The sequence below is a fragment of the Gopherus flavomarginatus genome, chromosome 6, assembly GCF_025201925.1.
Source record: "Gopherus flavomarginatus isolate rGopFla2 chromosome 6, rGopFla2.mat.asm, whole genome shotgun sequence".
Lineage (NCBI taxonomy): Eukaryota > Metazoa > Chordata > Testudines > Testudinidae > Gopherus > Gopherus flavomarginatus.
In genome coordinates this window covers 98,614,951-98,641,207 of record NC_066622.1, presented here as the reverse complement: position 1 = coordinate 98,641,207, position 26,257 = coordinate 98,614,951, and the positions used below count along the sequence as shown (strand labels likewise).

The 26,257-nt window shown below is 44.5% G+C and overlaps 1 protein-coding gene across 4 annotated transcripts in view; it reads left to right on the top strand.

Annotated features, from left to right (window-relative positions):
• PALD1 (phosphatase domain containing paladin 1) overlaps window positions 1–26,257 on the top strand; it is a 187,507-nt gene that overhangs the window by 110,683 nt on the left and 50,567 nt on the right. For all 4 annotated transcript variants that reach the window (XM_050959371.1, XM_050959373.1, XM_050959374.1 and 1 more), the window contains exon 18: window positions 4,120–4,260. In XM_050959371.1, coding sequence (XP_050815328.1) covers window positions 4,120–4,260 — 141 coding nt within the window. The remainder of the gene's footprint in view (window positions 1–4,119; window positions 4,261–26,257) is intronic.

The window sequence follows — 26,257 nt, the reverse complement described above, 5'->3', positions numbered from 1 at the left end:
GCAGTACCATCTGCTTACAGTGAAGTCAGATTAAGTTTCCACTGATCATGAAGTGGAATGAAAGACCCTGATGGTTCCAATGCAATTTGCAATTCTGGTCATAATGAAATTTTCCTCAGGGAAACAACTTGATAATCTTACTTTTTTTTATTTTTTATAGTAAGATAAAGAGAGCTCTTATTGTATCCTGAACTAAAAATGACTCCAAACCCAAAATATCATCATTACCAAATTTAGGTCAAGCTATAGCAAGGTCAAGACTCACCAGTGGAGCACCTCCTGCTTGTTGTCCTGGGAAATAGCTCGATTCCAGCCTGGAGCACCCTCTACAGGCCAGTGGCTCACTTGCCTCAGGGCCCCGTAACCCTCCCAGACCCCAGGGCCCTTTCCTTGGGTGCTGCCCCAGCAGTACCCCACCACACTCTCACCTTCCCCCTCCCCAGGGGAACCCCCAACCCTCTCATCCACCTTGCCTCAGTGGCTACTGCCAGCCATCATCTAGCCCCCTTGCTCCATTGGCAAGGAGTCAGACCAGCTGCCTCTGCCTAACTCAGGGCTGCACCTCTGCAACCCCAGTACCTGCTTTGGCCTTTCCCAAGGCCTGCACCCTGGGGAATTGCCAGGCCAGAGCTCCCCTTGCCTTTCCCCAGCACTACTCTATTCCCAGTACTCTGAGCTCCCAGGCAGCCAGGTTCTTCTCTCTCTAGAGCAAGAGAGAAACTGACTCACTGCCTGGCTTACAGCCCTTTTATAGGTCCAGCTTTGGCCTGATTGGGGAGTGGCCCCAGCTGTGGCTGCTTCCGCAATCAGCCTAGCCTTTTTCAGGAGCATGGCAACTGCCCCAGTACACAAGCTGTTCGAGGAGCAGTGGGCGCTGTCCGGGGTTCTCTGCTCGGTGTCCCCATTAGGTTCTCTCCTTCTGACCCTTTGACTTCACTCCTGTCCCTGTTCTTTTATTAGTTGTCCCCCGCACTTAGTGGGTTCTGTGGTCCTGTGGGTCTTCCCCTTAGGCTGGGGGGGGATCCTTTAGCAGTGGGTGGGCTTCGCCCACCCACTTCCCAGACACCCAATAGATACACAAGCTGTTCGAGGAGCAGTGGGCGCTGTCCGGGGTTCTCTGCTCGGTGTCCCCATTAGGTTCTCTCCTTCTGACCCTTTGACCTCACTCCTGTCCCTGTTCTTTTATTAGTTGTCCCCCGCACTTAGTGGGTTCTGTGGTCCTGTGGGTCCTCCCTTTAGGCTGAGGGGGGATCCTTTAGCAGTGGGCGGGCTTTGCCCGCCCACTTCCCAGACACCCAATAGGTACACAAGCTGTTCGAGGAGCAGTGGGCGCTGTCCGGGGTTCTCTGCTCGGTGTCCCCGTTAGGTTCCCTCCTTCTGACCCTTTGACCTCACTCCTGTCCCTGTTCTTTTATTAGTTGTCCCCCGCACTCAGTGGGTTCTGTGGCCCTGTGGTTCCTCCCCTTAGGCTGGGGGAGGATCCTTTAGCAGTGGGCGGGCTTCTCCCGCCCACTTCCCAGACACCCAATAGGTACACAAGCTGTTCAAGGAGCAGTGGGCGCTGTCCGGGGTTCTCTGCTCGGTGTCCCCGTTAGGTTCCCTCCTTCTGACCCTTTGACCTCACTCCTGTCCCTGTTCTTTTATTAGTTGTCCCCTGCACTCAGTGGGTTCTGTGGCCCTGTGGTTCCTCCCCTTAGGCTGGGGGAGGATCCTTTAGAAGCCCGCCCACTTCCCAGACACCCAATAGATATGCAAGCTGTTGATCCCAGAAACCCAATAGATACACAAGCTGTTGCTGCTTCTGTTCTGAAGCCATATCAGAGTAGCTGGTCCTGAGATGGAATTGGGTTTGCAGTTTTTTTTTTCAGAGAAACTCTTGAAGTGTGTCCTAGCAAGTGTCTGCTTTGTTGAATCAAGAAAGAGAGGTGGCCATGTGTGTTGAGGGAAGAAGAGTGGTCTGGGGGTAGCTGGTCACTGGGCCAGGACCTGGGTTCAATTTCCTGATTTGCCACAGACTCCCTCGGTGATCTTGGACAAGCCACAGAGTCTCTCTAAAGTCTGCAAAATGGGGGTGATAGAGTCATAGATTTTAAGGCCAGAAGAGACAATAAGATCATCCAGTCTGACCACCTGGATACACAGGCCCTAGATTCTACCCAGTTACCTGTAAACTGAGCCCATTAACTGTTTGACCAAACATACCCCCCAGAAGGGCATCCAGGCTAGATTTGGAAAGAGAGAGAGAATCCACCCTTCTCTTGGAGATTGGGTAGTAATTCCCTACCTCACATGGGTGTGAGGAGGATAAATATGTTAAAGACAGGGAGGTGCTCAGATTCTATGGCAATGAGAGCCACATAAGTATCTAGGACAGACAGATACTTTGTAGCAACTGTCTGATAAGCTCTGAGGGGTTGTAGCCAGTCAGAGTTCATGGATCTACATATTATACAGTCACTGTACAGATGAGAGTCAGACACGGCTGTTTGGCAATATTCTCTGTCTGTGTTGTTGTAGCAGTTTATTAGCATTAATCCCGTCCTAATAGTACACACTGTTAGAATTCCAGTTGAATTGAGTGGGAGCAGGTCTGTCCGTCAGTAACTCTAAAAGGAATGAGTATGTAATCAGCACTTTGGGTTTCAGGGCAGAGATGATGGTTACTGTGCTACTGGATAACAGCCTGTGTATGTCTTTGTTCCTTAGGTGTTTTCAGGAGTCTCTTTCGGTGGGGAGTCAGTGAAGACGCCCGATAATGTCACTCCCCTGTCTTATATAGCTTTTGCATATGGCGGGAACCCTTTGTTCCAAAGCGTGGTTCCCAGGCCAATCAGTGGAAAAATAGTGATATCCCAAGTTGGGAAACCAGCACCAGGTGACCTAGTCACATGTCCTTGTAGTGTAACACAGGTCATTACTTGGAAGCTGTTTGCAGGGCTTTCAGGAAGGCTCCCCAGGTGGAGATAAGCTTCTCCTAGGGCCTACTGTTTTCCTAATGGCCCTTCCTCACCCAGCTATTCAGAATGAAAGCATCTTGTCTAGTGGGAGTTCTCAAGTTTAAACACATATTTGTAATACAGATATACAGTCAATATTCCTAACTTCAGATACAAAAATTGTACTTGCATTCAAAGAGAATAATCATATTCAGCAAATCATAACCTTTCCAATGACATCCCACATGACCTATCTTGCATAAAACACATTATAACTCTGTCATAATCATATAATAATATCTCTATGAAGAATATTGGGTGCAGTGTCTCAACGGGCTCCTCCAGATTTAGAGAGTGCAGTCCAGCTTGTCTAAAGCTTTTCAGGGGCAAGCAATGTGTGGGAGTGGGGAATATAGTGAGGAAGCCCCAGCACTGGACTGGTGGAGATCACCAGCCTTAGTTTAACTAGGCGTTTATGCCAATGGGAGCTTACTAAGGCAGAGCAGCTCTGTAGGGGACAGATTTTCTCCTACGCCAAGTTATGCTCAAGGTGGATGTGGGTGCATGTGTGCTATCAGAGTGCCAGTTGTGAATCCCTGATTTCTCTACTCTGCACAGCTCCGGCCATGGTCTTGGTTAGAGCAGCCTGAACACCAGCTGGCAGTGGAAACCAAATGAGAATTGATAGAGTGCATTGAGGTTCTTGCCCACTGCAAGTGTCCTACACAAGCATTAGGAGGGGGTGATGATGGAAGGACGCTGTGCTATCTTGACACCAGCTGAGAGCTCCCAGCATTCCCCTCTCTCTCATCCCACTCCAAAGAAATTCTGAGTTGGCCACTACGTGGCCTCTTTGGTCTGCTTGTAAGGAACAAAGGGGCCAGACTGTGGGCGAGAATCTGGCCTTACATGCTTTTGGGGTGGTGGTGATTATTTGTATTACTGTAGTGCCTAGAAGCCCCGGTCATGGACCTGGACTCCGCTGTACAAGGTGCTGTACAAACACATAACAGAAAGGTGATCCCTGTCCCAAAGATCTTACAATCTATGTATAATACAAGAGACAACAGGTGGCTGCAAGCAGATAGATTTGAGAGCACAACCTGGAATAGTCCTGTCTGTTTTATGTTCCTCAAAGTGTGTAAGTTTTGGAATGAAATCGGTTGTTGCTCTCATCTCCCAGGTGGTGATGAAGGTGGTGCAGCTTTTACCAGAGGGGCACAGAATGAAGAAGGAGGTAGATATGGCCCTGGATACTGTGAGTGAGACCATGACACCTATGCATTATCACCTGAGAGAAATCATCATATGCACCTACAGACAGGTGAGTGCAACCAGTCATTGTGCTTCCCAGATTAACTCTCTTCATTCCATATTTATTTTTTCACCCTCCTGTAAATGGGAAGTGCAGACACTTTGATTAGTGGCCTAGATATCTGCCCAGTTTCACTTGCTGTTTGGTATTTATAGTACAGGAGACTCCTGAGTCCTATTGTGCTTGGTGCTGTAGAAACACACACAAAGGCATGGTCCCTGCTCCAAAAAGTTTCTTAATATAGCACTATGGCTTCTTCAAGAGCCTGTGTGTCCTGTCAAAATGCTGTTTTGTTGCTTATTTATTACATCCAAGCTTTTTGGTCCGTTACTAGAGAGATCCCTGCAGCTCCTTCAGCTATGACGTGCTGGCACCCCTACTCTCTGCTTTTCATTTTTCTTCAGTGGCCAAAGCAGTATTGTAAAACCTGCTACAATTGTGCTATCACTTTGCAGCCAAAACTCAGAGCTGCTGCTGTAACTCTGACCAGTGTCTGTTTATTGTCTTATTGTTAATATTTGAAAAAGAAAATCTGCTCTCAAAACACAATGCTTACGCAGATGGTTTGAGCCTTATTCCCTGTGCTAGTTTGTTATTCATTGCAGTAATCTCAAAAAGTATGTCTCTTAAGCACTTCCTAAGGATGGTATTCCTGCACTGGGCCCAAGTGTGTCAACCTCTAGCAGAGCATTTCATTTTTATCATGTGTATTGTATGTTTCAGTGGTGGCAGGGGTTTGATCATGGAGGGAGGTGGTGGGCAAAGGAAGTTTGAATCAAACCCTAATAAAAAGCAAAAGGATGACTTCCAGAGAGATACTTGATAAATGAGAAGGACTGATAGATGTACATATGACTCCAGGCATAGTGGGACAGGTTGGCTTTTGATCACAAGTTCATTGATTATTTTGGGGGGGGATTAAATCAGTTGTATCATGGTACTGATTGTGTTCAATACAAAAAGGGCACTTCCTGCTTTCAGCCAGCAGGTGGCAAATGTGCTCTTTTCTGTCTGCATTCTGGTAATAGAGTTATGGTCACTTATTTATTCTATTCTTGAAGTTGAATAACTTGTCTTTTAATGCGGGGTGGTCGGTGTGGGGGGAAAGGAGGATTGTGTGGGGGGGGGTTGGAGGGGTACCCAGGAGTTTCCCAATACCTACTGGAGACCTCTGATTTCCTTCTGTCTCTGCTTTTACGTCTCGCTCTCTGAAGAACCTGTATGGCAGGCTCCTGTCAAAGCCAAGTAGTACTCTGGACTCCCATCAGAGCCCATTCACACTACTCCCCTGCCAGTTTCAGTTTCCCGTAGTGTCATCTAGCTTCTGCCAATGATTTTCCATGAATAGTTCTGAATATTAACAGACTATTTCTTGCCATGAGCAATAGAGTGTGTGCACATGGGATTGCTGGCATGGGAATCTTAAGGCTGCTCAAGGAACATGCTCACAGGATACTGTATACTGTGTATTTTCATTGTAATCTCTGGAACTAGCATAGGAAATAGTCACAAAACTAAGATAACAAACCCAGCAGCTTCCATTTTCTCGTATGCAACTCCAAAGTGTATAAAGCTGAGGAGGCCAGTCTATAAAGGAGACATTATCTGAACTGATACAACTTTAAAAATATGTACATTTTTTTTTTAATAACCCTCTTGGGAAAATCTGACTCCCATTATCCCGACCCCTTAGCAAATGCCAAGGCCTGTGAGAGGGATGAAATTCAAACTTTGTTGCTAGTTGGTGCCTGAGCCACAGAACCGGAGAGGGCTGTGGCTCTCCTCAGTTCCATTGCACACTATACTAGCCCCTACTTGTGTGGTCTATCCTGAGAAGGAGAAAGGGGATAGCTGGCATCCTTTTGCAGCTGCACTGTAATTCAGCATCAGAACTGGAATGTCATTGAGGTTCTGCTCCCTTCCCTTGATAGAACATTGCATTTCATGCTGGATGAGCATTCCCCTTACCCAGCTGGTTGAGTCGTACTCACTGGGCAGAAGATGCCAGCAGCTGGCCAATGCCTGGGTTGAGGGTTCAAATGTAAAGTTTTGTGGGGTAATGATGATGGATGGTAGAACAGTAAAATAAGAACCTTTTCAGTGTATACTTTAAAAAGCTATGGGGTTGTTTTTTATAATTCTCCTGGAACATATAAGCCAAAATGTGAAAGGAGATTTGCCAAGTTGGTTAGGCCCAAAATTCGACTTGCCTCAAAATGTTCTGACTTCTAAATATAACTTGAAAAAATGAATCGTTGACTTGGCAGCTGAGAACTATTTTAATGCACTATGTAGGACCAAAGCAAGAATCACAAGTTTTGCTCCTTCTACGGTTGACTCTACAGCAGCAATTAGCTAATAAATTCCAAGAAGCATGCTGATATAATCCAGAATGCTAGTGCATAAATACGAAAGTAAACATAAAAGGCATGTGAGGTTTAAGTTCCTTTAGAAACATGCGTGGGTGGTGCGGGAGAGCAGGTGAAGTAGGAAGGTCACGTTTTGCCATGTAGAAAAAGAGCAGAACTGACAGTGGAAGAAACGTGAACAACCTTGAAGTTTTTTTGCAATATATTTTTCAAAGTATTTGCTGATAGTGCTGTTTTTGGTTAGCGTGCCCAGGTCTGAAGTTCCTTTCCTTACTACAGTGGTGGTGCTCTGTGCTTTAGCTTTTAGTCTTGCAGCTTTTCCATATTAGCATGAAATGTAAATACAGGAAAGGGGACATAAGCTCTGTGTTCTTGCAGGTAGTCTTGTCGCATATCTAGTGAAAGAGTCTTCTTTCCAGTGACCTCAGATCAACCCTGTTCCACGTGGTGTTTTTGAAAATGGAAAGCAGAAACCTCCCAAAAGAATAAGTGTGCCCTCATGGGTATTAAAATGAAACGGTCAGAGGGGTAAGGCCCCAAGTAGAGGTTTAGTGTATTACATATTTCTTTAATTATAATTTAATATTGATGGAAATAGTCTCATGATTTAAAAAACAAAAATCAAATAAAGGTTGTTCAGAATGTGTTGATTGAAACATTCCCCTGCAGTGTTTGCAACTTAAGCTCTGCAGCAATGTGCTTGTGTAGGAGAACTGGAAAGTGAAACTTATTGGAAACAAAATCAGTTTGACTAGCTTCTAAGTTAGGTTAAATCAGAAAAGTAAACAAATAGCAAAGTGGTGAAAAATGAATTTTCATGATTATTTTTCCCTCCTATTTTTAATTGTCCACGGTACTGTTAGGAAATGTCTCTGTGGTGTAGTGGTAAAAAAAAAAAAAAAAAAAAAAAGTGGGTAAACTAACCTAAGCTAAACTCTGTATTCCCCAAATGAGAAGCTACAGTACTGATATGTGTACCTTTGAGCTTGTAGTGTGATTCCCAGCTTGAGGAGATATACTCATGCTAGCTGTCATCAAGCTAGCATGGTAAAAACAGAGTGTAGCTGTGGCAGAGCAAGCAGCAGGAGGGGCTCACAGCCCTGAGTACAGGCCCATCAGAGAGGCTAGGTGTGCATTTGGGGTAGTTAGCTCCTCCTGCTGCTCGTGCTATCACAGCTACATTCAATTTTTAATGCATTAACTTGATGAGAGCTAGTGCTGGTGTATCTGCTGGAGCTGGGAATCAGATCTTCAGCTCAAAGTGTAGACATGCTCCAAAAAAACCACTGGTAAAGTCATTTAACACCCCCTCCTTCCCCCAAAAGAGACTGTCCATTCAAATACCTCATGGAAAAGATCATGTTAGTGAGGATCTCCCTCAAACTTCATTTGAACTAACCACCCTCCTGGTCCAAACTGGAGATGTGCTGCAATCAATGCATTTGCACTTTCGAATGGCAGTTGTTTCACACAAGGATCAGAGAAGGCTGAGACTGAGGGGGGAGTGAAGTTTTCAGCCCTGCAATATGCTCTATTCATCAGAATAAATGGGTTCCAAGCTGCAGAGGAAAAGCCCTGCCCTAGCCCAGTATAAAAACGCTATAGATATTTTGGTTTTGTCTTTTACATGAGTGTGAGTGCCCTTTAAATTACCTACCAAAAGCCAAACTGCAGCCTCTGAGCCCTCCCACAACATTGGCACAAAGCTCCCCTTCTCAGTTCTGCAGGTCAGTGAGAGGCTAAGGGGAAATACAAGTCCATGCTTCAAACCCTCAACCATTATTTGCTTAAAAAAAACCCCCAAAAGGGACAAGTTGGTGCTATAGTTATCTCCACCCTTCTCTTGCTAAATCTGCTCTTACCAAAACCCTCAATCACAGGGATGTCAGGTCCCTTCCCTCTCCTTCTCCCCCCTCCCCCCATGTTCTTTCTAACTGGTATCAGAGATCTGATTGTAGCCAGATGTGGCCCCTTTGACCCTGTTAAAGTGCCTGCCACAGTCTCTGGATACAAAACAATGGGGCTTTATCCTTCCTCTTTCTCCTGGTCTCATGCACACAGCTTTCTCTCTGCAGCTGTCAGACTGATAGGTTTATTTAGCCGAGGCTCATGTTCTTACAACGATGGAGTTGCCTTCCACGCACACGTCTCCTCTCCACCCAATATCAACCTTACGTTTTCAGAGGGGCAGAGGGAGTTACAAGAACCATGGAAACCCCGTTCTCTATTGAGAATGGGTGAAGCACTGACTGAGTCTGTGGGAAAGGAAATGGGAGAAGAGGGGGAATATGTAAATTGAAAAGGACGTGGTTTAGGTTATATATTTTAAACTATTCTAAAGGGCCCATATAAAACTGAGTGCTTTCCCAGGCATTAAAATCCCCAGTGATTAAACCAGAAGTGATGGCAATAATAATAGTAGCAGAAGCAGTAAAGTGCCCATAAGTCTGTAACCTACCAAGCAGCAATAACCCAAAGACTCTTAGTTACTTCAGATTGTTGGTTCTGAAGCACTGCATGTTGCTTTCTCCCTGATATCCCCATGTTAAGTGTAGGTAATTTGGCATTATTGGGTGGAGGGCTTACATATAAAAAATCCTCTATATTTTTACAGAGTTGCCAGGGATAGCAGAATGCACATGGTGAGTGTCTGCCCAACCATCCATTCCAGATCTAGTGGAGTTGGGTGGTCCACTTGAGGAGCTGGATTTTTAACATGATTTCGAGGCTCTGAAAGAGTTTTCTCTGTACGTTTTTAATAAATCAGCTCCAGGAGCTCAGGAGTTGTAATCAACCCTACAATAACAAACTAAGCACCTGTGCACTATGGAAAGCAAACAGATTTCAGTTGTAAGCATACAAGGGATTTTTATAAACAGTAAGTACTAAAATATTTTTAAGTTCTGAAATTTGTTCCAATGAACAACGTTACACAATGTCTTTTTTGTCATAAACATCTTTCCACTAAAATACAAAACATGTTTTGCTGCTTATTTAAAGAGCACCAAAATTTCATCACCACACCCAAAAATCTGTCACTGTCCCTCACTCTTTATCCAGTTCTGCCCCTGGATACATGCATTCGACCCCCATTGAATTGATGGGAGTTGTATTTATGTATTTGACTTGCATGATAGAGTGCACACATTCAGAATAGATGAGATACTTGTTCAATGAATGGATATAATAAGAATGAAAAAATTACAGTGACATTGAAGTCTTCAGTCAAATGCAAGATTACATTACAAGATTACATACTCAGTCCTGCCTTGAGTGCAGGGGACTGGACTAGAATACCTCTTGAGGTCCCTTCCAGTCCTACACTTCTATCATTCCAAAGCTAGGGAAAAGTCCCTTTCCAATGACATGTTCTGACCCTCTGCTCCTGAGAGGCTGATGCCTTCACCACTGGCTCTACCTTCCAGATCACGTGTTTATTTTTAAAGGTCTCCCAGATACAGAAAAGTCTCCAAACTCCTTGAAGTGAGAATCAAGCCATTGTTTAAAATCCTGGTCCCCTGCTAGACTATGTGCCACCATCAACAGATTGAGAGTGCTTGGTTAGTTTGGTGTGCAGAGATTCCAGGTGCCATCTGCTCTGTAGGCCAGCTCTGTCCTCCTGATGAGTCTGTGTGGCACTGAGAAGACATGAGTTCAAAGACGAGCTGAGGTCAGTTATTTTACACAAACTACTCTCAGCAGAAAGGGATTTAGTCTTGTTTTTCCTTTGCACTCAGGATACAAGGCTGCTTTTCCCTGATTCGGTCTCAGACTTTTCATAAATCTAGTGGAGGAAAAAAAGATTGTTCATTCCTTCTTGGTGTGCAACATGCCACATAGATCCATTCACCACGTGACTACGGCATTTATAAAACAGTTGACTGAGGCCACTAGACATTCTGCCTTATATGTGGAAGGGCATGGAAGAATTTAGGGATTTTAATTGTATCCATGGGGTCAATTACAGATGTGTTCTTCTTACTGGTTACCCGAACTATTGACAGGACACCTTTGTAGGATGACTCTCCTGAAAGGTGTCTAATAAGGAGATCTTAGAGTAAATGCATGTATGATAGAAAAATATTTTTTTCTTCCCTCCCCTCATTTTGTTTATAATTTTTTAATTCCTTCCATTGCATGAAATGATGCCAAGATCAGTATTTACAGCTCAGAGCCTCTGAGAGGAGTTATTAAGGGGTTTATTTGGCTGGGACACAACTTGCTGTTGAATTAGCCCCTCAGCAGGTGAATGAAATTTCCAGGTGACACATGACTAAATATAAGCTTACTTCACTTCACCCTATTTTTATAACTGCAAGGGTGGAATTACTATTACTATTTGCATAGAAGCTTCACTCAGGTTTCAAAACACTTCATAAAAGTAGGCGTTAAAATGAACAGGGTCTGTAGTACCTACTGGGTTTTAAGTAAAACTGCCATCAAATAGAAAGTTTTATTTAGAAAATACCCACAGCTTTTTGAATGCCAAGCTCTTCTTGAATTCAGTTGGGGTTGTCTTTGTGTACTGGATGGTTCAAAACCACCAGCCTTGTATTTTTGAAGTTCTCACAAGCCAAGAAAAGATTTTTCCAGTCAAGCTGACCTAGGTTGGAGCTACTTGTCCTAACCCTATTGGAAGCCTACTCAAAAATCCTGTTTTGCATTTTTACCAAAGCTGTGGACCATTAAGTTCAAGGCCTGGGATTTATCTAAATCTCTCTTTGCTCCTGTTCTTTACATCTAGGATTCATTGTTATCAGCAGAGTCTGTTTAAATGTTGGTGCCATGCAAAGACACAATGCAGGCATAATTTAATGGATGGAATGGGACAGTATTTGCTTAAAGAAAAGGTGTCAACCAAGAGCCCATTTTGTTTCTTGCTTTTCTAAAAGGATATGGTGGATGGGAAATCTTCAGCCTTAGAAGGAAAACACCACAGTTTGAATATGTTTCTAAAGATTAATAAGCTTTTGTGTATTAATTACTGAAACGTAAACAGGTACATTCCCCTCCTCCTCCTCCTCCTTCTCCTGTATCTAAAGCAGAGCTGGGTGTGAGCTGCAAAGTTTTGATCAGTATTAAGACTCCTTTGGTTTACAGTGGTGACTAGCCCAGGACTGGGAGACTATAAAGGTGGCATAAAGCATGCTCCTCCTCCCCCCGCCAGTTGTACTAAGAGCTTCTGGGCCTTATGTTTGGGGCACTGGGGCCTTATCCATGCTAGGAAAATTCCCGCACAGGATTAGACAACATGGTTCAAAAAACATTTATGCCCTACCTACACTACAGCTCCCCCATATTAGCACCAGTGGAACAGCAATGATGTAATACAATGGTTCACATTTTCCTAGTGTACACAAGGTTCAGTGTGACACTTTTCTTCTCTGGTGATCAGCTATCCATCCAGTTGCTTTTTTGATTCCCTAAGCTGTTCCCTTTCACAGTGACATGAAACAGAGCAAACTCTATTAGGTGCTTGTGGGCTATGCCCTTTTGAGCAAATCCTTCCAGTAGAAAGAACGAAACCTTGGCAGGACAATGCTGGGGCTGGAAAACCTCTTGTCTGTTTTTGATCAGATGTTTTGAATGTTCTGACACTGCTTCCAAACAACAAATTCAAAATGCCATAAATAGCAGCAACAGTAATTAAATTATCTATATTACTGTGGTGAGGCTTACACATTGCTTTCATAAGAGAGACCTGGAGCTTTGCCCAATGTGGTGTCCAAATTTTACAGTTACTAATCAGGATTGTGGCATTGCTGTGCATTCCTTTATTCCTTCTGCCCACCAAGAGCCCATAATCCTCTTCTGCTGTGCAGATTGAAAGTACAGCATTCTGCTCCTGGTATGTGAAAAAGAGATTGCACGTTGGTCCTCTCTTCGATAGAGCCCTGAATTCACTGTGGGGCTGCTCTCCCCTGGCATTACCCTTATTTTCCTTTTCTTTATTTGTTTAAGATTTATTTGGTTGCTTTGTTCCATTTTCTGTTGGTTGGTTGGAGATTAGAAAGCGGGAACAATTAGTGCTTATATTAGAGTGATTGATGCTCTATAAATACTTGAGAACTATTTTTCAGTGTCCAGATGTGTGCTAAGTGTTTTAAAGGACAACTAGAATGACTGAGCTTATGAATGAATTATAGATGTGACAATATGAAACAGATTTTTTTTTAACTAGTTCATTTGCTGGAAGAAGGGCTTTACATTCATGGCTATTTGTAAAGATGGTTTGAGGTAGAGGGGCATGAGGTGGTGTTTGCAGAGAAAATATTCTTTTCCATGATAATTCACTGATATGTAACGAGTAGGACCCTATGAAATGTACAGTCCGTTTTTGTCAATTTAATGGCCAGAGGGTTTTAAAAGTAGTCAGTTTTACAATTTCAGATATTTACCTCAGAAATTTCATGGTGTTGTAATCGTGGATGTCCTGACCCAAAAGATGATTGTGAGGGGTTTGCGAAGCTGTTGTAGGGGGGTCATGGGATTGCCACCCTCCCTTCTGTGCTGCCTTCAGAATGGGGCTCTGAAGGCAGCTTCCCTGGAGGTTCCCAGAGGTGGAAGTGGATCCGATCTTCCCCATGCTGCTGGGAGCGCCCCAGCCAGGGACTGCTAGTCCCGGCCAATGGGAATTAAAACACGGGCCTACAGGGCCTGTGACCGGGGTCCTGGCCAATTTGGGGGCCCCTTGTACCACCCTCAGTTCTGCACTGCCTCTGGAGATGGGTCTGATCTCCCCACCAAGAGTGGCCGTGCAGGGGAAGGACAAGTCCTGTCCCTCCCCACCCAGCCCTGACTAGCAGCGACGAGCCCCCGGCTAGGGCACTGCCAGCAGAATGGGAGATTGGATTTCACGGGGAAGGGCTTATTTCACAGACTGACACACATATTTCATGGCTGTGAAATTGGTAGGTCCCTAGTTATGAACAGTAAAACAAGCCAGATCAATGGTTTACAGTCCAATCCTGATCCTGGAGAACTTGATGGCAAATCTCCAATTGACTCTGTTAACTTGCTAGATTAACACTGTTGGTAAGAGCTAATGTGAATGACTGCAGTTGAAGATGCAAGGTCACAGCAGTAACCCCCGCTGAATCACACTTGCTTGCCAGTGGCTGTTTCTGTTGGGGTGCTGTGGTTGTGGGTTGGGATCTATTTTTTCCACAGTACAGCTGCGATCAAATTATTGTTTTCAATTAACAACCAAGAACAATTGACTGGAAGAATAAAATATAATCACCCAATAATGTTCTCGGCTTCCTGTCAATTTGACTCTTGATTTATGTAACCCTCTGGGCTCCCAATCAAAAGCAAACAGTGCATGAGTTGGACTTGGACTGTTCAGTCCCACGTGGACCTTACACATGTAGCTGTTTAAAATCACATTTGTAAAACGGGAACTGACATAAATGAAAGAAAGAGATTGAAGGATCCACATGCAACTTCTGTTTAGTTCTACTGCACTGTACCCGTTAGAGATACTTAAAAGTAAAAAATGGACTGCTCACTACTAAGTTATTTTATATTCTAGGATTTTTCATCTGGCAGCTGTATCTGGCTCCAGTGCAACCATAATTTAGACTGGAGTGAATCATTAAAGTGAGCGGGGTATTCTTTCTCTTTTGTATAGCAAGTTTCTTGTGTTCCCTTATTATGTCTGAACTTCAGTGAGTTGTAATTTCTTGCTGTACCGTACTAATCTTTACTTGGATTAAGTTCATTGCCAACCTATGACGAACCCCATGTGAAATGAGTGAGAGACCAAGGCAGTTTGATTTCTCATAAATGTGGATAGTGTGAACACTCAGCACTGACTTTGGGATAAAATAATCTGAAACTTACAAAAGTGCAATAAATGTTTGGTTGTGTTTAGTGAGGTGAATATTTGTATGATGTCCTCTCGTGTTCAGTTTTTGCCATCCATTTCCAGGCAGCAGCGAGCACAAATGGTAAAGGCATATACATCCCTTCTGTATTTTATCTAATAGTTATACTGTACTCTGTGTTGGCCTCAGGTATCCAGATGTTTGATTTGTATCCAGATGTTTCCAAAGTGGCAGGTTGATTTGAAGCCCACATGCAATTGAAATGAATTTTTTATTGCTGCTATATTGTTTTCCTGGATGAATGTTTGCAGAATTCTGCAATATTAGCTTTTTAAAACATACAATGGCAACACTGTAAAATATACAGATTCCAGAAGATGCTGCTCAACACAGACCAAACCACCGATATCGCTAAACACCAAGAACTTACCTAGCGACTGGCCTGTGTGTTGTGAGAAAGAGGATACTCAATTGCATGAGCACACGGAAGCATGGAATCTTATCTCCAAACTCGCTTCACTTGTGATCTCTCAGGTTCACAGCAGAGACTTGCCCAAATTAAAAAAATAAAATAAAATTCACACAGCCAGATTGTTCCCTGTGGAACCATGCACAGTGGGATCCTTTTACATGCAGCTCTTCCTGCTTCTGTGTGAACGGGGGGCTCAGCTGCCTCCAGGCAGGATCAGGGCCCCACGCTGCTGAATGCTGTGTGAACACACACAAAGACATGGTCCCTCTGCTGGGTTGCTTACATCCTCTGTTACCCCATTGAATTGGTGCCTCTCTGTAATAGGGATGTATCATTGAAAACTGGTCTAGTGAGGACTGAAGTCATCACTGGCCACTGCTGGCATGGCCCTTTTTGGTCATGCTGCCCACCTCAGAAACAAAGTCCCTGCACATCGAGCTGTGAAGATTGGACTTGAGGTCAAAAGCAGTCACAGCCCTGCCAGGCAGTCATGCGCGGTTGCCCATGATTAACTTGGCTACACCAGATCAGTAAAAACCCTGTGGTACTCTTTGCTGCCTGGAATAAAGCCGTACAGTGTGGTCATGGACATTCAGCTCTGTGGACCTCCACAGTCTAAGTGTATTGTTAGTGTTTCTTGAGAGGGATTGGCTTATGGCCTGTATCTCTCCTGGACCCTGACTGATAATTGCACACAGCAGGAGCACACGTTCATGCCTTTTGTATTAAGAGAAGCAGTATGTTGAAAGTACCAGTTTACAGGGGGGCTCCACCACTACCAGTTTGCGTTCCTCCCATTTGGCCTGGCAACAGCACCGAGGGTGTTTACCAAGCACATGTCGGTGGTAGCAGCTTACCTCAGGTGCCAGGGTATCCAGATCTGTCCGTACCTCGACGACTGGCTCGTCAAGGGCAGCTCCAGGTCTCAAGTCCAAAGGGATGTTGTGGTGCTTAAAGCCACGTGCCGCTCTCTGGGCCTACTGGTAAACGAGAAAAAGTTGACGTTAGTGCCAGTGCAGAGGAGCGGTCCTCAACTTGACATACACCAGAACATTCCTGCCTCTGGAAAGGTTACCACATTGACGAACCTCATCGCGAAAGTCTCTGTGTTCCCTCTGACTACAGCCAGGGTCTGTCTGCACCTGCTGGGCCACATGGCAGTGTGCACTTATGTGGTCCGCCATGCCAGGCTCCAGATGGAGCCTCTGCAGCAATGGCTGGTGATGGTCTATTCCCAGTCCCAAGACCCCTTGGAAAAGGTCATTATCATCCCTCAGCTGATACTTAACTCGCTGCAGTGGTCGACAGACTGCAGAGCGGTTGTGGAAGGGATTCCGTTGGACAACCCTCCCCACTCCATAGAGTTGGTGTTGGACACCTTGGGCCTTGGCTGGGGGACACATATCGGCATCTTCCAGACTCAAGAGGATGTGGTCCCTGGACGAAGCGCAGTTGCACATAAACATCAAAGAGCTCTGAGCAGTCTGGCTGGCTTGCGGAATCTGCTTGCTCCATTCGTTGAGCAGGGTGGTAGTAGTCCTGACAGTCAATGCAGCCTCAATGTTCTACATCAACAGGCAAAGTGAAGTGCGCTTGTCGGCTCTCTGTCAGGAGGCGCTCTGTCTGTGGGACTTCTGCATCAGCCACGAGGTCCATATGGAAGCTTGTGAGGAATATGCTGGCAGACCAGCTCAGCAGGGGCTTCTCCTCTCACCACGAGTGGTCGCTTCATCCAGGGGTAGCTTGCATGATCTTCCAAAGATGGGGAACTCTCCAAGTGGGCCTGTTCGCTATCAGACAGAACAGGAAATCCCACCAGTTTTGTTCTCTGCAAGGCCTGAGCAAGGGCTCCCTCTCTGATGCCTTTCTCCTGTCATGGTCAGGGAGCCTGATGTACACGTTCCCTCTGATTCCACTCATCAGCAGGGCCCTGGCAAAGATCAAGAGAGACAGGGTGCAGGTTGTCGTGATCGCCCCAGCGTGGCCTTACCAGCACTGGTTCAGCACACTCATGAGCCTGTCAGCAGCCCCTCCCTGGCCCCTGTACAGCCGACCAGACCTGCTGTCACAGGGCCATGGTCAGCTCTTACACCCCAACCTCAGGTCCCTCCACCTTTCTGTGTGGATGCTGCGTGGCTGAACCTGGAGGAGTGGAGCTGTTCAGAAGGAATTCAACAGGTCCTCCTGGAAAGTAGGAAGCCCTCAACCAGACTGATTTACCTGGCGAAGTGGACAAGGTTTTCCTGCTGGGCATCTGAACAGGGCATCTCTCCCTTGCATTCCTCCATACAGACTGTCCTGGACTAACTGCTCCATTTGAGGAACGAGGGCCTGGCACACACTTCCATTAGAGTGCATCTCGCGGCCATCTCCACTTTTCACCCAGCTATCCAAGGACAGATGGTGTTTTCCCATGACATGATAGTCAGATTCCCGAGAGGGCTGGAGAGACTCTTCCCACAGGTATGGGCTCCCGTCCCGCAGTGGGATCTTAACTTGGTCCTCTCTAGGCTCACTGGCCTGCCCTTTGAGCCGCTGAGTTCCTGCTCCTTTTCCCACCTGTTATGGAAGGTCACATTCCTCATGGCAGTGATGTTGGTGAGAGAGGTCTCTGAGATTAAAGCCTTGACCTCAGAACCTTCGTACATGGTCTTCTACAAAGATAAGATTCAGTTGCGGCCCCACCTGGTCTTCCTGCCAAAGGTGGTCCCCACCTAATATGAACCAGGACATCATCTTCCTGGTGTTCTGTCCCAGACCTCACAAGGCCAGTGAAGAGAAGTGTCTTTACGCCCTGGACGTCTGGAGGGTCTTTTCTTTCTACTTAGAACGTACCAAGCCTTTCCGTAAATCAACTCAGCTCTTCATCCCTACAGCAGATAGGATGAAGAGTCACCTGGTGTCCTTGCAGAGGATCTCCAATTGGATTACCTCATAGATAAGGACCTGTTACCATTTGGCGGGGGTTCCACTACCGCTGATTGTCAGAGCCCTCTTGACAAGAGTACAGGCATCTTTGGTGGCCTTCCTGACAGAAATCCATATCCAGGATATCTGTAGAGCTGCAACATGGTCCTCTGTCCACACGTTTACCGCTCATTATGCCATCGCTCAGCAGGCCAGGGATGATGTTAGGTTCAGCAGAGCTGTGCTACAATCTACACGTCCATGAACTCCTACCCAACGCCAGTGGTACTGCTTTGGAGTCATCTAATATGGAATGGACATGAGTAAGCACTCAAAGAAGAAAGGACAGTTACCTTTTCCGTAAGTGGTGTTCTTCAAGATGTGTTGCTCATGTCCATTCCATGAACCGCCCTCCTTCCCCATTGTCAGAGTTTCCAGCAAGAAGGAACTGAGGGTGGGGGAAGTCAGTTGCACCCCTTATACCACACCATGCTGGCGCCAGTCCAGAGGGTGCCAGAGCTGGTCACCTTTGGATACTGTTGAGGGAAAAACTTTCAGCACCGGTGCATGTGACGAGCACACACACACCAGTTATGGAAAAGGTAACTGTCTTTTTGAATCCCCTATGAACGCTTCTTCCCACCAAGAGTGGGAAGTGGAGATCATTATGTCTGATCTCAGGATTATCATCATCTCCTCTCCTTTAAACTTTCTTTCCCACACTTCTGTTCCTTATTACTCTTGAAGGGTCTCATCATCATTCATCTGATTGAGGAGGATAGGAGGGGCCTCTCTGAACAGTGAGATAAGGCAGCAGTTCTCAAGCAGGGGTCTGGGGCCCCATGAGGGGCCTTGAGAAGGTTTCAGTGGGTCTTCCAGGCAGGGTCTTGCTGAAGCCCAGGGCGGAAAGTTCAAGCCTTGCCATGTGAGGCAGAAGCTGAAACCTGAGCAGGCAGACATTATATCTTGGCTTTGAATGTGCAATTTTAGTCTGTCTCTCTTCCTCTTTTTAAATAATTCTTTTGAAAAAGCTTTTGAGAGACCAGTTTAAGTATTAAATAAATTCCATCTCATGTCAGCAGTATCAGGTGTGAAGTTTACATAGAAGATCTATTGCTCTCAGGAGAGGCTGGCATCAACATTTTATCTTGATAGCTGCCAACAAACTTGGGCTATACTTAATCTTAAGTACTTAGCATGACAGATTGTGGGGGCCCACAGGTTGGGGGGAGAGTGAGGAAGGATCTTATAGATTCTGGTTCAGTAATGGCTTCTTGTTGTTTGTGTTAGCGAGAAGTGTAACCCTAGTATTTCAGAAAGGGGCAGGGTGATAGGTCATCTTCTAGCAAACCTAAAATGGTTTTAACAGGCTGAAAGAATGGTTAGACATGAAGACATAAAGTGCATGTCCTGAATTTTTTGCAGCTGGCTGGGACATCCTGTTTTTTTCCTCCCAGAGTCTTATTAATTTTTAATAAATTGTAGTTCTTCCCCTTGGGATGTGTAGCTCTCTTCTCTTTTTTCTTGAAAGTTCATCTATTGTACTACCGAGCACTGCAGACAGGACCCTCTGAGCCAAATTCTGTTCTTGCTTACACTGGTGTAAATCTGGAGTAACTCAGTTGATGTCAGTAGAGACTTTCTGGTTTTGCACCAGTGTAACCAAGAAGAGAATTTGGTCCTCAGAATTGTTAACAGTCCATAACCTGCCTTAAAGAAACCCTAACAGAATAATGTAGCTTTGTTTAAAAACATGAATTAAACTGTGTTTGATCCCAATTTATTTATTTTTGATTTATTCTAAACTAGAGGGGAAAAAAAGTGTCCATCCCAGGCTATGGGTGTCCTTGACATATCTCTTTGAAATACCGAATCTATGCTTAAGTAAACAGATTCCCTATTAATAGAATATTTGTTTAGATATAGTTACAAATACGTAAAGCTAAAACAAAATCATGGCTAATCAGTTCCCTGCTTACCTCCATAGTTACGACAACATATTTCCCCTACCCCAGTTGATGACATCACTGGCATCCTGTTCCCTGGTCTGTTTTTGGTGTTAGTATACAAATGAGGGGTGGGGAGGGGAAACAACAAAGGATCCTGTGCTTAGGTCTTGGCTAATTAAACTCTTCATCTTTAATGGGATATTTCAGACTTCTCTGGGTCTTTGGAACCAGACTCTCTTTATTGTTGACCAGCACTTGTCATATATATTCATTTTTAGACTAGTTTTTCCGCCCCGCTCTCTGTCCTCCTCTTTCCCTCCCTTTATAATATATGTTACGCTGTATATACTTCATATCTTGTGTGTATACATCAATCTCTATAGATATGAAATGCTGTTGTCTCAGCCTTTTAGAGCACAGACATAGTGTACAGCTGCTTATTTATGAATATATATCTTTTTCTTCTGCAACTCTCTTCCCCCTGGCTGAAGGTTGTGGAGAATTGTCTGATTTTCCTAATGCGTGTAAGGTTATTTTTCAGTCATTGGAACCAGTTTTTGTTGGAGGACCATTAGACAGCACCTTGAGTGACTTCTTTGCACTTCTTGCTGAAGCCTGGCAGTAATTACCAACACATGGGAGTTTGTGTGTATCCTGTTTCCTACCCAGCTACACCCAATTTACCGAACACCCAGATAGAAAAACAAGATAGGTACAGATAGTCAGAGAACTCAATGCACTATCACCCCCTAGAGATTCTTCTACTTTTATTAATGTCCAATTTTTTTCCATGGCACTTTTATATTTCCAAATTCTCTTGTCACGATTGTTCTTGCTACTCCATATCTCTAATCTGGGATATTTCCATCTATTTTTGCACAGCCAAGGCAGAGGGACCAGGAGAAGACTACAAGGTTGCCAGAGAGTATGGGGGCTGCTTTGCATTGGCTGAGAGGACTAAGTAGGAGTACTCTATGCCACTAAACCTCTTTGGGCCATGCCAGTAAATGTGTAACTACGGGGAGATGGGAATGTTCTCTTACAATGTACTAATGTTTTTAAAAATTCCAATAGCTTCCCCTATTCTAGAACAAGGGTTCCGAAGCCTCTTGGCCTTGCTTTCAAAAGCATATGCTGGGAATCACCCTGAATTCAGGATCCTTCAGGTTCTCATTAGTTTCTGCTCCTCTCTGTCATCCCCTGAAGTCAGTGTCTAAGCTGTACAACAGCTACAGTTATAAACTTCTTCTAAAGTGTTGGCTTTTTTTAAGAGAGATTTTGAGATCAGGAGGAGAGGAAAATAAAACAAAATAAAAATCATCTATTCACCTTTAAAAATTGATTTTAAGTTTCCTCTTTGTTTCTGCAGTGTTGTTGTAGCTGTATTGGTCCCAGGATATTAGAGAAACAAGGTGGGTGAGATGATGTTTTTTACTGGACCAACTTCTGTTGGTCCAATAAAAGATATTACCTCACCCACCACGTCTCTTTGTTTTCTGATTATTTCAGTTTGAGGAACAGCCTAAAGTCAGTGCAGGGGAAGAGCTCGACAGCTGTAGAATAGACTCTCCTTCAGCAAACAAGCACAGACCTTGAATGAATGAGAGAGGGGACCAAGAGGATTTGGAACTGAAAGAGCTACCTTCATCAGCATCTTTTAGCAAACTTCTCCTGCAGCCAGTTCCCAGACCACAGCAACCACTGCCCTTTGAGCTCCCTTCCCTTCACTGCCTTTTGAGCTCCCTTCCCTTCATCCTCTCTCTGCATGCCTGAGCCACAAACACAACTCTGGGCAGCTCGTTAGGTTTCCCTTCTAGTGCTCTATAAGTAAATGGGCTCCACGAATTTACGCTTTGGACTATGGCTACAGTGAAGGATAAGAGCAAACTGGCTTTTTATCTATGGAGGGCATCAGTCTCAAGCTAAGATATCATTTTACTGGTCATGTGTCTAAACTTCTCTCTCTGGGGAGAGACACGCTTTTCATTAAAGTGAGACACAACCAAAATGCCTCAGACCTCACATGTTCTGTCCAGCTTTAGCTCTGATAATCTAATCAGTGCCCCTCTAGTTGTGTTTTTCGACCCAAATTAATTTTTTCAACTCTGAACAAGTTAAAGGTGCACACTTACCTGCACATCAGTTATCACTCACCATACACCACACAGTTCTAGGCAGATAATCCATATACCACTGTGCATTTTGATAGCTTTGTATGTAGGACCTCCCCTGAGGATGATATTTGATATTTTTTTTAATTACTCAGATCTGGAGGAACTGAGTTCAAAGCAAAACATCTGGGTAAAACGGCGGGAGGAGGGGAGAAGGGCTTTGTCCATAGAATATTCACCGCTGAGGATGACTTGATAGTGTTCCTTTAAGTGACTAAGTAACAGTGGGATTAATATGAACTCTCAGATGTTCCCTTGTGTAGGTCACTGCACTGGTGCTGGTGCTTGGGCATCCTGCAGTGGCATTAAGTGTCATTGGGCCTCCCATGCTGGAAGGAGTCCATTTAAAGGTGAACCTAAGAGTGTTAATAACAGTATGGTCAGAGTTATGAAAGTTCTTGAGTTCAGCTCAAGATCTGGGTATCACTTACAACCATAGGAAGTATCTAAGAACTTTGTTTTTTCATTGCTTCCTAACCTCTAGAGGTTGTTCATAGCTAATACCTATCTCACATCTTGTACTTTTCACCTGAAAATTTAAAATCACTTTCCAAGTGTTCACTAATTATTCCCATATCACTATTTATTTAATGTCATATTGCTGTCCTCATTTTAGAGGTAGAAAGAGATCAGTGACTTGCCCAGGGTCATTCAGTGACACAAGTCAATGTTAGAACTGCAATTAGAATTTATGAGTCCTGATTCTGTCTACTGCAGTAACTACCATGCAAGAATGGGTCCTTTATTAGCAATGCCATTTAATAGTTATAAGGAAACGTAGCATCCAGATAAGGTCTTGCTACAGTACATGACAGTGGGAACTAATTTTCAAACTTTTTTTTACATAAATGTAAATGTTTTGTTTTAATATGTAAACATATTGCAATTATAAATCTGCCTTGCTTATTTATGGGACACTTATGGGGTGCACTCACTAGTAGAGCACCCCATTGCATCAGGGCTTGATGTTGCAGGTATCTTCAGTTCCAGTGCCTCTTCCAGGCCATCTGCCTCTGTCTTGGTCTTCCATAGCCTGGCCCTCTGGCCAAGTCACATTGAAGTTCATAGTCTTTCTGGGGTAACAAAAGGTCCAACTATAAGTCCCAAAACAAATACCCACACTAATAATTCTTGTGCCGCCTCAGTTTCCCCTGCTGTTTTCTGCTTCTTCACCTCTTCTCCTGCCCCTATAGAACTTCTCCTGTTGTCTTCTTCACAACAGGTTTCCTCCACTTTCCCCCTTCTTTGAGGGCTCTGACGGCTTTCTTTAAGGCTCTACATGCTCCTTGCACGCATTGTCTCGGCACTTCTCCACAGGAGCCTTCCTGTTTGCTATTGGTCTCTTCAATTCCTTGGTCTCTTTCTGGAACACCAGCCCCAAGACTGCCTCCCTGGCCCCTTGTTCCAGAGGTCTAGAACAGGACTTAGTTCTATTCTTGTGGCTCAGCTCTCTTCTACAGCCAGTCTCAAACTGCTGGGCCTCCCCTCTTCTGAGTTCTCGATTTTGCATACAACGTCCTACTTCATTTTCTCCTACAGCTGGGTCAGTCACTATAATTGTCTCCCTTGCAGATTCAGGTGCAGTCACTAATTATCCTTGATGTTGCTAGTTCAGGGGCAAGCCTGGTCCCAGCTTGTCTTAAAGGGCCTGCCAGGCCATTACAGACACCAGTCACAGTTTTCTCTACTGTAGTTGCCACATAAACTCTGCCCATAGAATCATAGGACTGGAAGGGACCTCGAGGTCTTCTAGTTCAGTCCCCTGCACTCAAGGCAGGACTAAGTATTACCTCCATGCCTGACAGGTTTTTGTCTAACCTGTTCTTAAAAATTTCCAAAGCTAGAGATTCCACAGACTCCCTAGGCAACTTATTCCAGTGCTTAACCACCCTGACAGGAAGTTTTTCCTAATGTCCAACCTAAACTGCCCTTTTTACAATTTAAGTCCATTGCTTCTTGTCCTATCCTCAGAGGTTAAAGAGAACAAAATTTTCTCCCTTCTCCTTGTAACAACCTTTTATGTACCTGAAAACTGTTATCATGTCTCCTCTCAATTTTCTCTTTTCCAGACTAAACAAACCCAGTTTTGTCAATCTTCTCTCATAGGTCATGTTTCCTAGACCATTAATCATTTTGGTTGCTCTTCTCTGGACTTTTTCCAATTTGTCCACATCTTTCCTGAAATGTGTCCCTCACAATTGGACACAATACTCCAGTTGAAGCTTAATCAGCATGGAGTAGAGCCGAAGAATTATTTATTGTCTTGCCTACAACACTCCTGCTAATATGTCCTGCTTCACTGATTTAGTATCTTACGCAGTTTATTTTCAAATGTTTTTCAGTACACTTCTAAGCTGCCTTTGTAGAGTGAAGCTTTGTTGGCGGGGTGATAGCAGCTAACTTTTTGCTCTTATTAAATCAGATTTCCCCCACAACTTCCAAAGGGTAAGAGTCATGTGGATTGTGGAGCTGGCTAAGTCTCATGCAGATTTCACTGCAAAGGCCTTTCTTCTAGATATGTCAGGGCCGAAACAGATCTCAGCAGTCATGCCTATTTCTCATGGTGACCAAGGCAAACAGCAGATTGTTAATCTTGATCCTTCTTTCCTGCCACTCGCTTTGGTACCACATCTGCAGGCAGTAAATTTTCAGAAAGTAAAGCTTTCCTCATCTAAGTGTCCCCAGGAGGCGTCCAGTATCCTTTGATGGGTTACCCGAGAGTTTCCAATATGCATTTCCAGTTCTGTTGGCGCTTTTTCACTTGCAAACAAGTTTTTGTGCTTTTGGCATTTTCTGTGATTGTGGATGATGATGTCATTCTGTAAAGACATATATTTATTCTGACCAGGATCGGAAAAGAAGGACAAAGAGATTTCTGGACACCCAGATGGTGCACTCATAGTTGATAGCATTTAATTTAGGTTAGATTGGTTCTTGTCGCTGTCCTAGGTGATACGAGCATATGGTGGTGTAAGTGTGGGTACCCATCTAGTGCAGTTTGACCTGGCAGAACTTAAACCTGAGCCTCGTGCATGCTGAATTTCTCCCCTCCTCTGGCCTCAGGCTGATGACAAACCTTACAGAGCTCTTGGCATTTTCCAAAAGTGCTTCATGTTCCTACATTTCCCTCCCTGCTTGAGGGGCTCTTTGGCAGCAATAGTGTCTCGAGTCTGTTGAGCTGAATGATATGCATTAATATTACGATCTGGCGTCTCCGTGACACAGTGAGATAATGTGCTGGCCTGTCACATTGGGAAGCCTGAGTTAACATCCCAATTCAGTCACAGGAACAACGTGATCGGCTCATCCTGGTCCGTAGCGGACAGCTGCCTAAAGCTGCTGCTCCATTTGGTGCACTCCCATGCAGACTGCGCTGGTGATAAAGGCTGTCTTCCCCATTGATCATCCTGCTGCGTTTGAAGTGATGATTGCGGTAGTGGTGGTTCTGATCAGAAGCTCTAAAATTATGCCTCAGAGTTCTGGAGCCTGGCTCTTGCTTAATAACCACCGTCACTGTTTTCATTACAGCATAAGCAATTCTCCTTTCTTAATCCCCTTTTTGCCAAATCAGGGAGCAAATATCTGAGGATATAAAAACATTTTCATCTGATTTTTTTTCCTTTGCTGTGTTTTTGTACATTGCTAGTTCCCTTCTCTTGCCCATGTAGTACTCTTAGAGCAGGTAACAAAAGGCTGAGGAATTTGGAAATGTGTTATTGACTGACTTATATGGGGAAGTTAATAGAAGCAGCTTTGTGACAGGGATGGGTATGTGAAGTCAGTACCTTACTGGTGCTGTTGACATGAGACTCTCTCTGCTGCTTTCTGTCATGGTAGGTGCTGCAGTTGCAGTTAAACCAACTTGATAAAAACCTCTCATGTATCATTGTATTTTGCTTACACAGTGACCACTTTTATAAAACAAAATATGGTCATGGGGCTTCTGGAGGAGTAAATATTTCGCACTGGCCTGTAAAAGATCTGGGTTTCAAACCCATTCTCAGGGGCTAGGGGTACAGGGATTGACGTGTCTCCTAACAGCAATGCCTCTGGATGATTACAGGACAGTCCTTAGGTCTTTGCTGTGAGTGACTGAAGGCTATAATGTGAGGCTTCAGGTGGGAGGGTGCAGGTTAAAACAAGGAAAAATAAGGGGATACTTAAGGCTTTATTACAAATCTGGCACCCTTCCATTCAAACAGTAACATGGTCCTTTTATAGCGACTGGTTAGTAAGTAAGAAAAGCAGCTGTTTGACAGTATGAAGGTATTTCTGGTAAAGATACATTTTGCAGAAAAGTCTATGTATT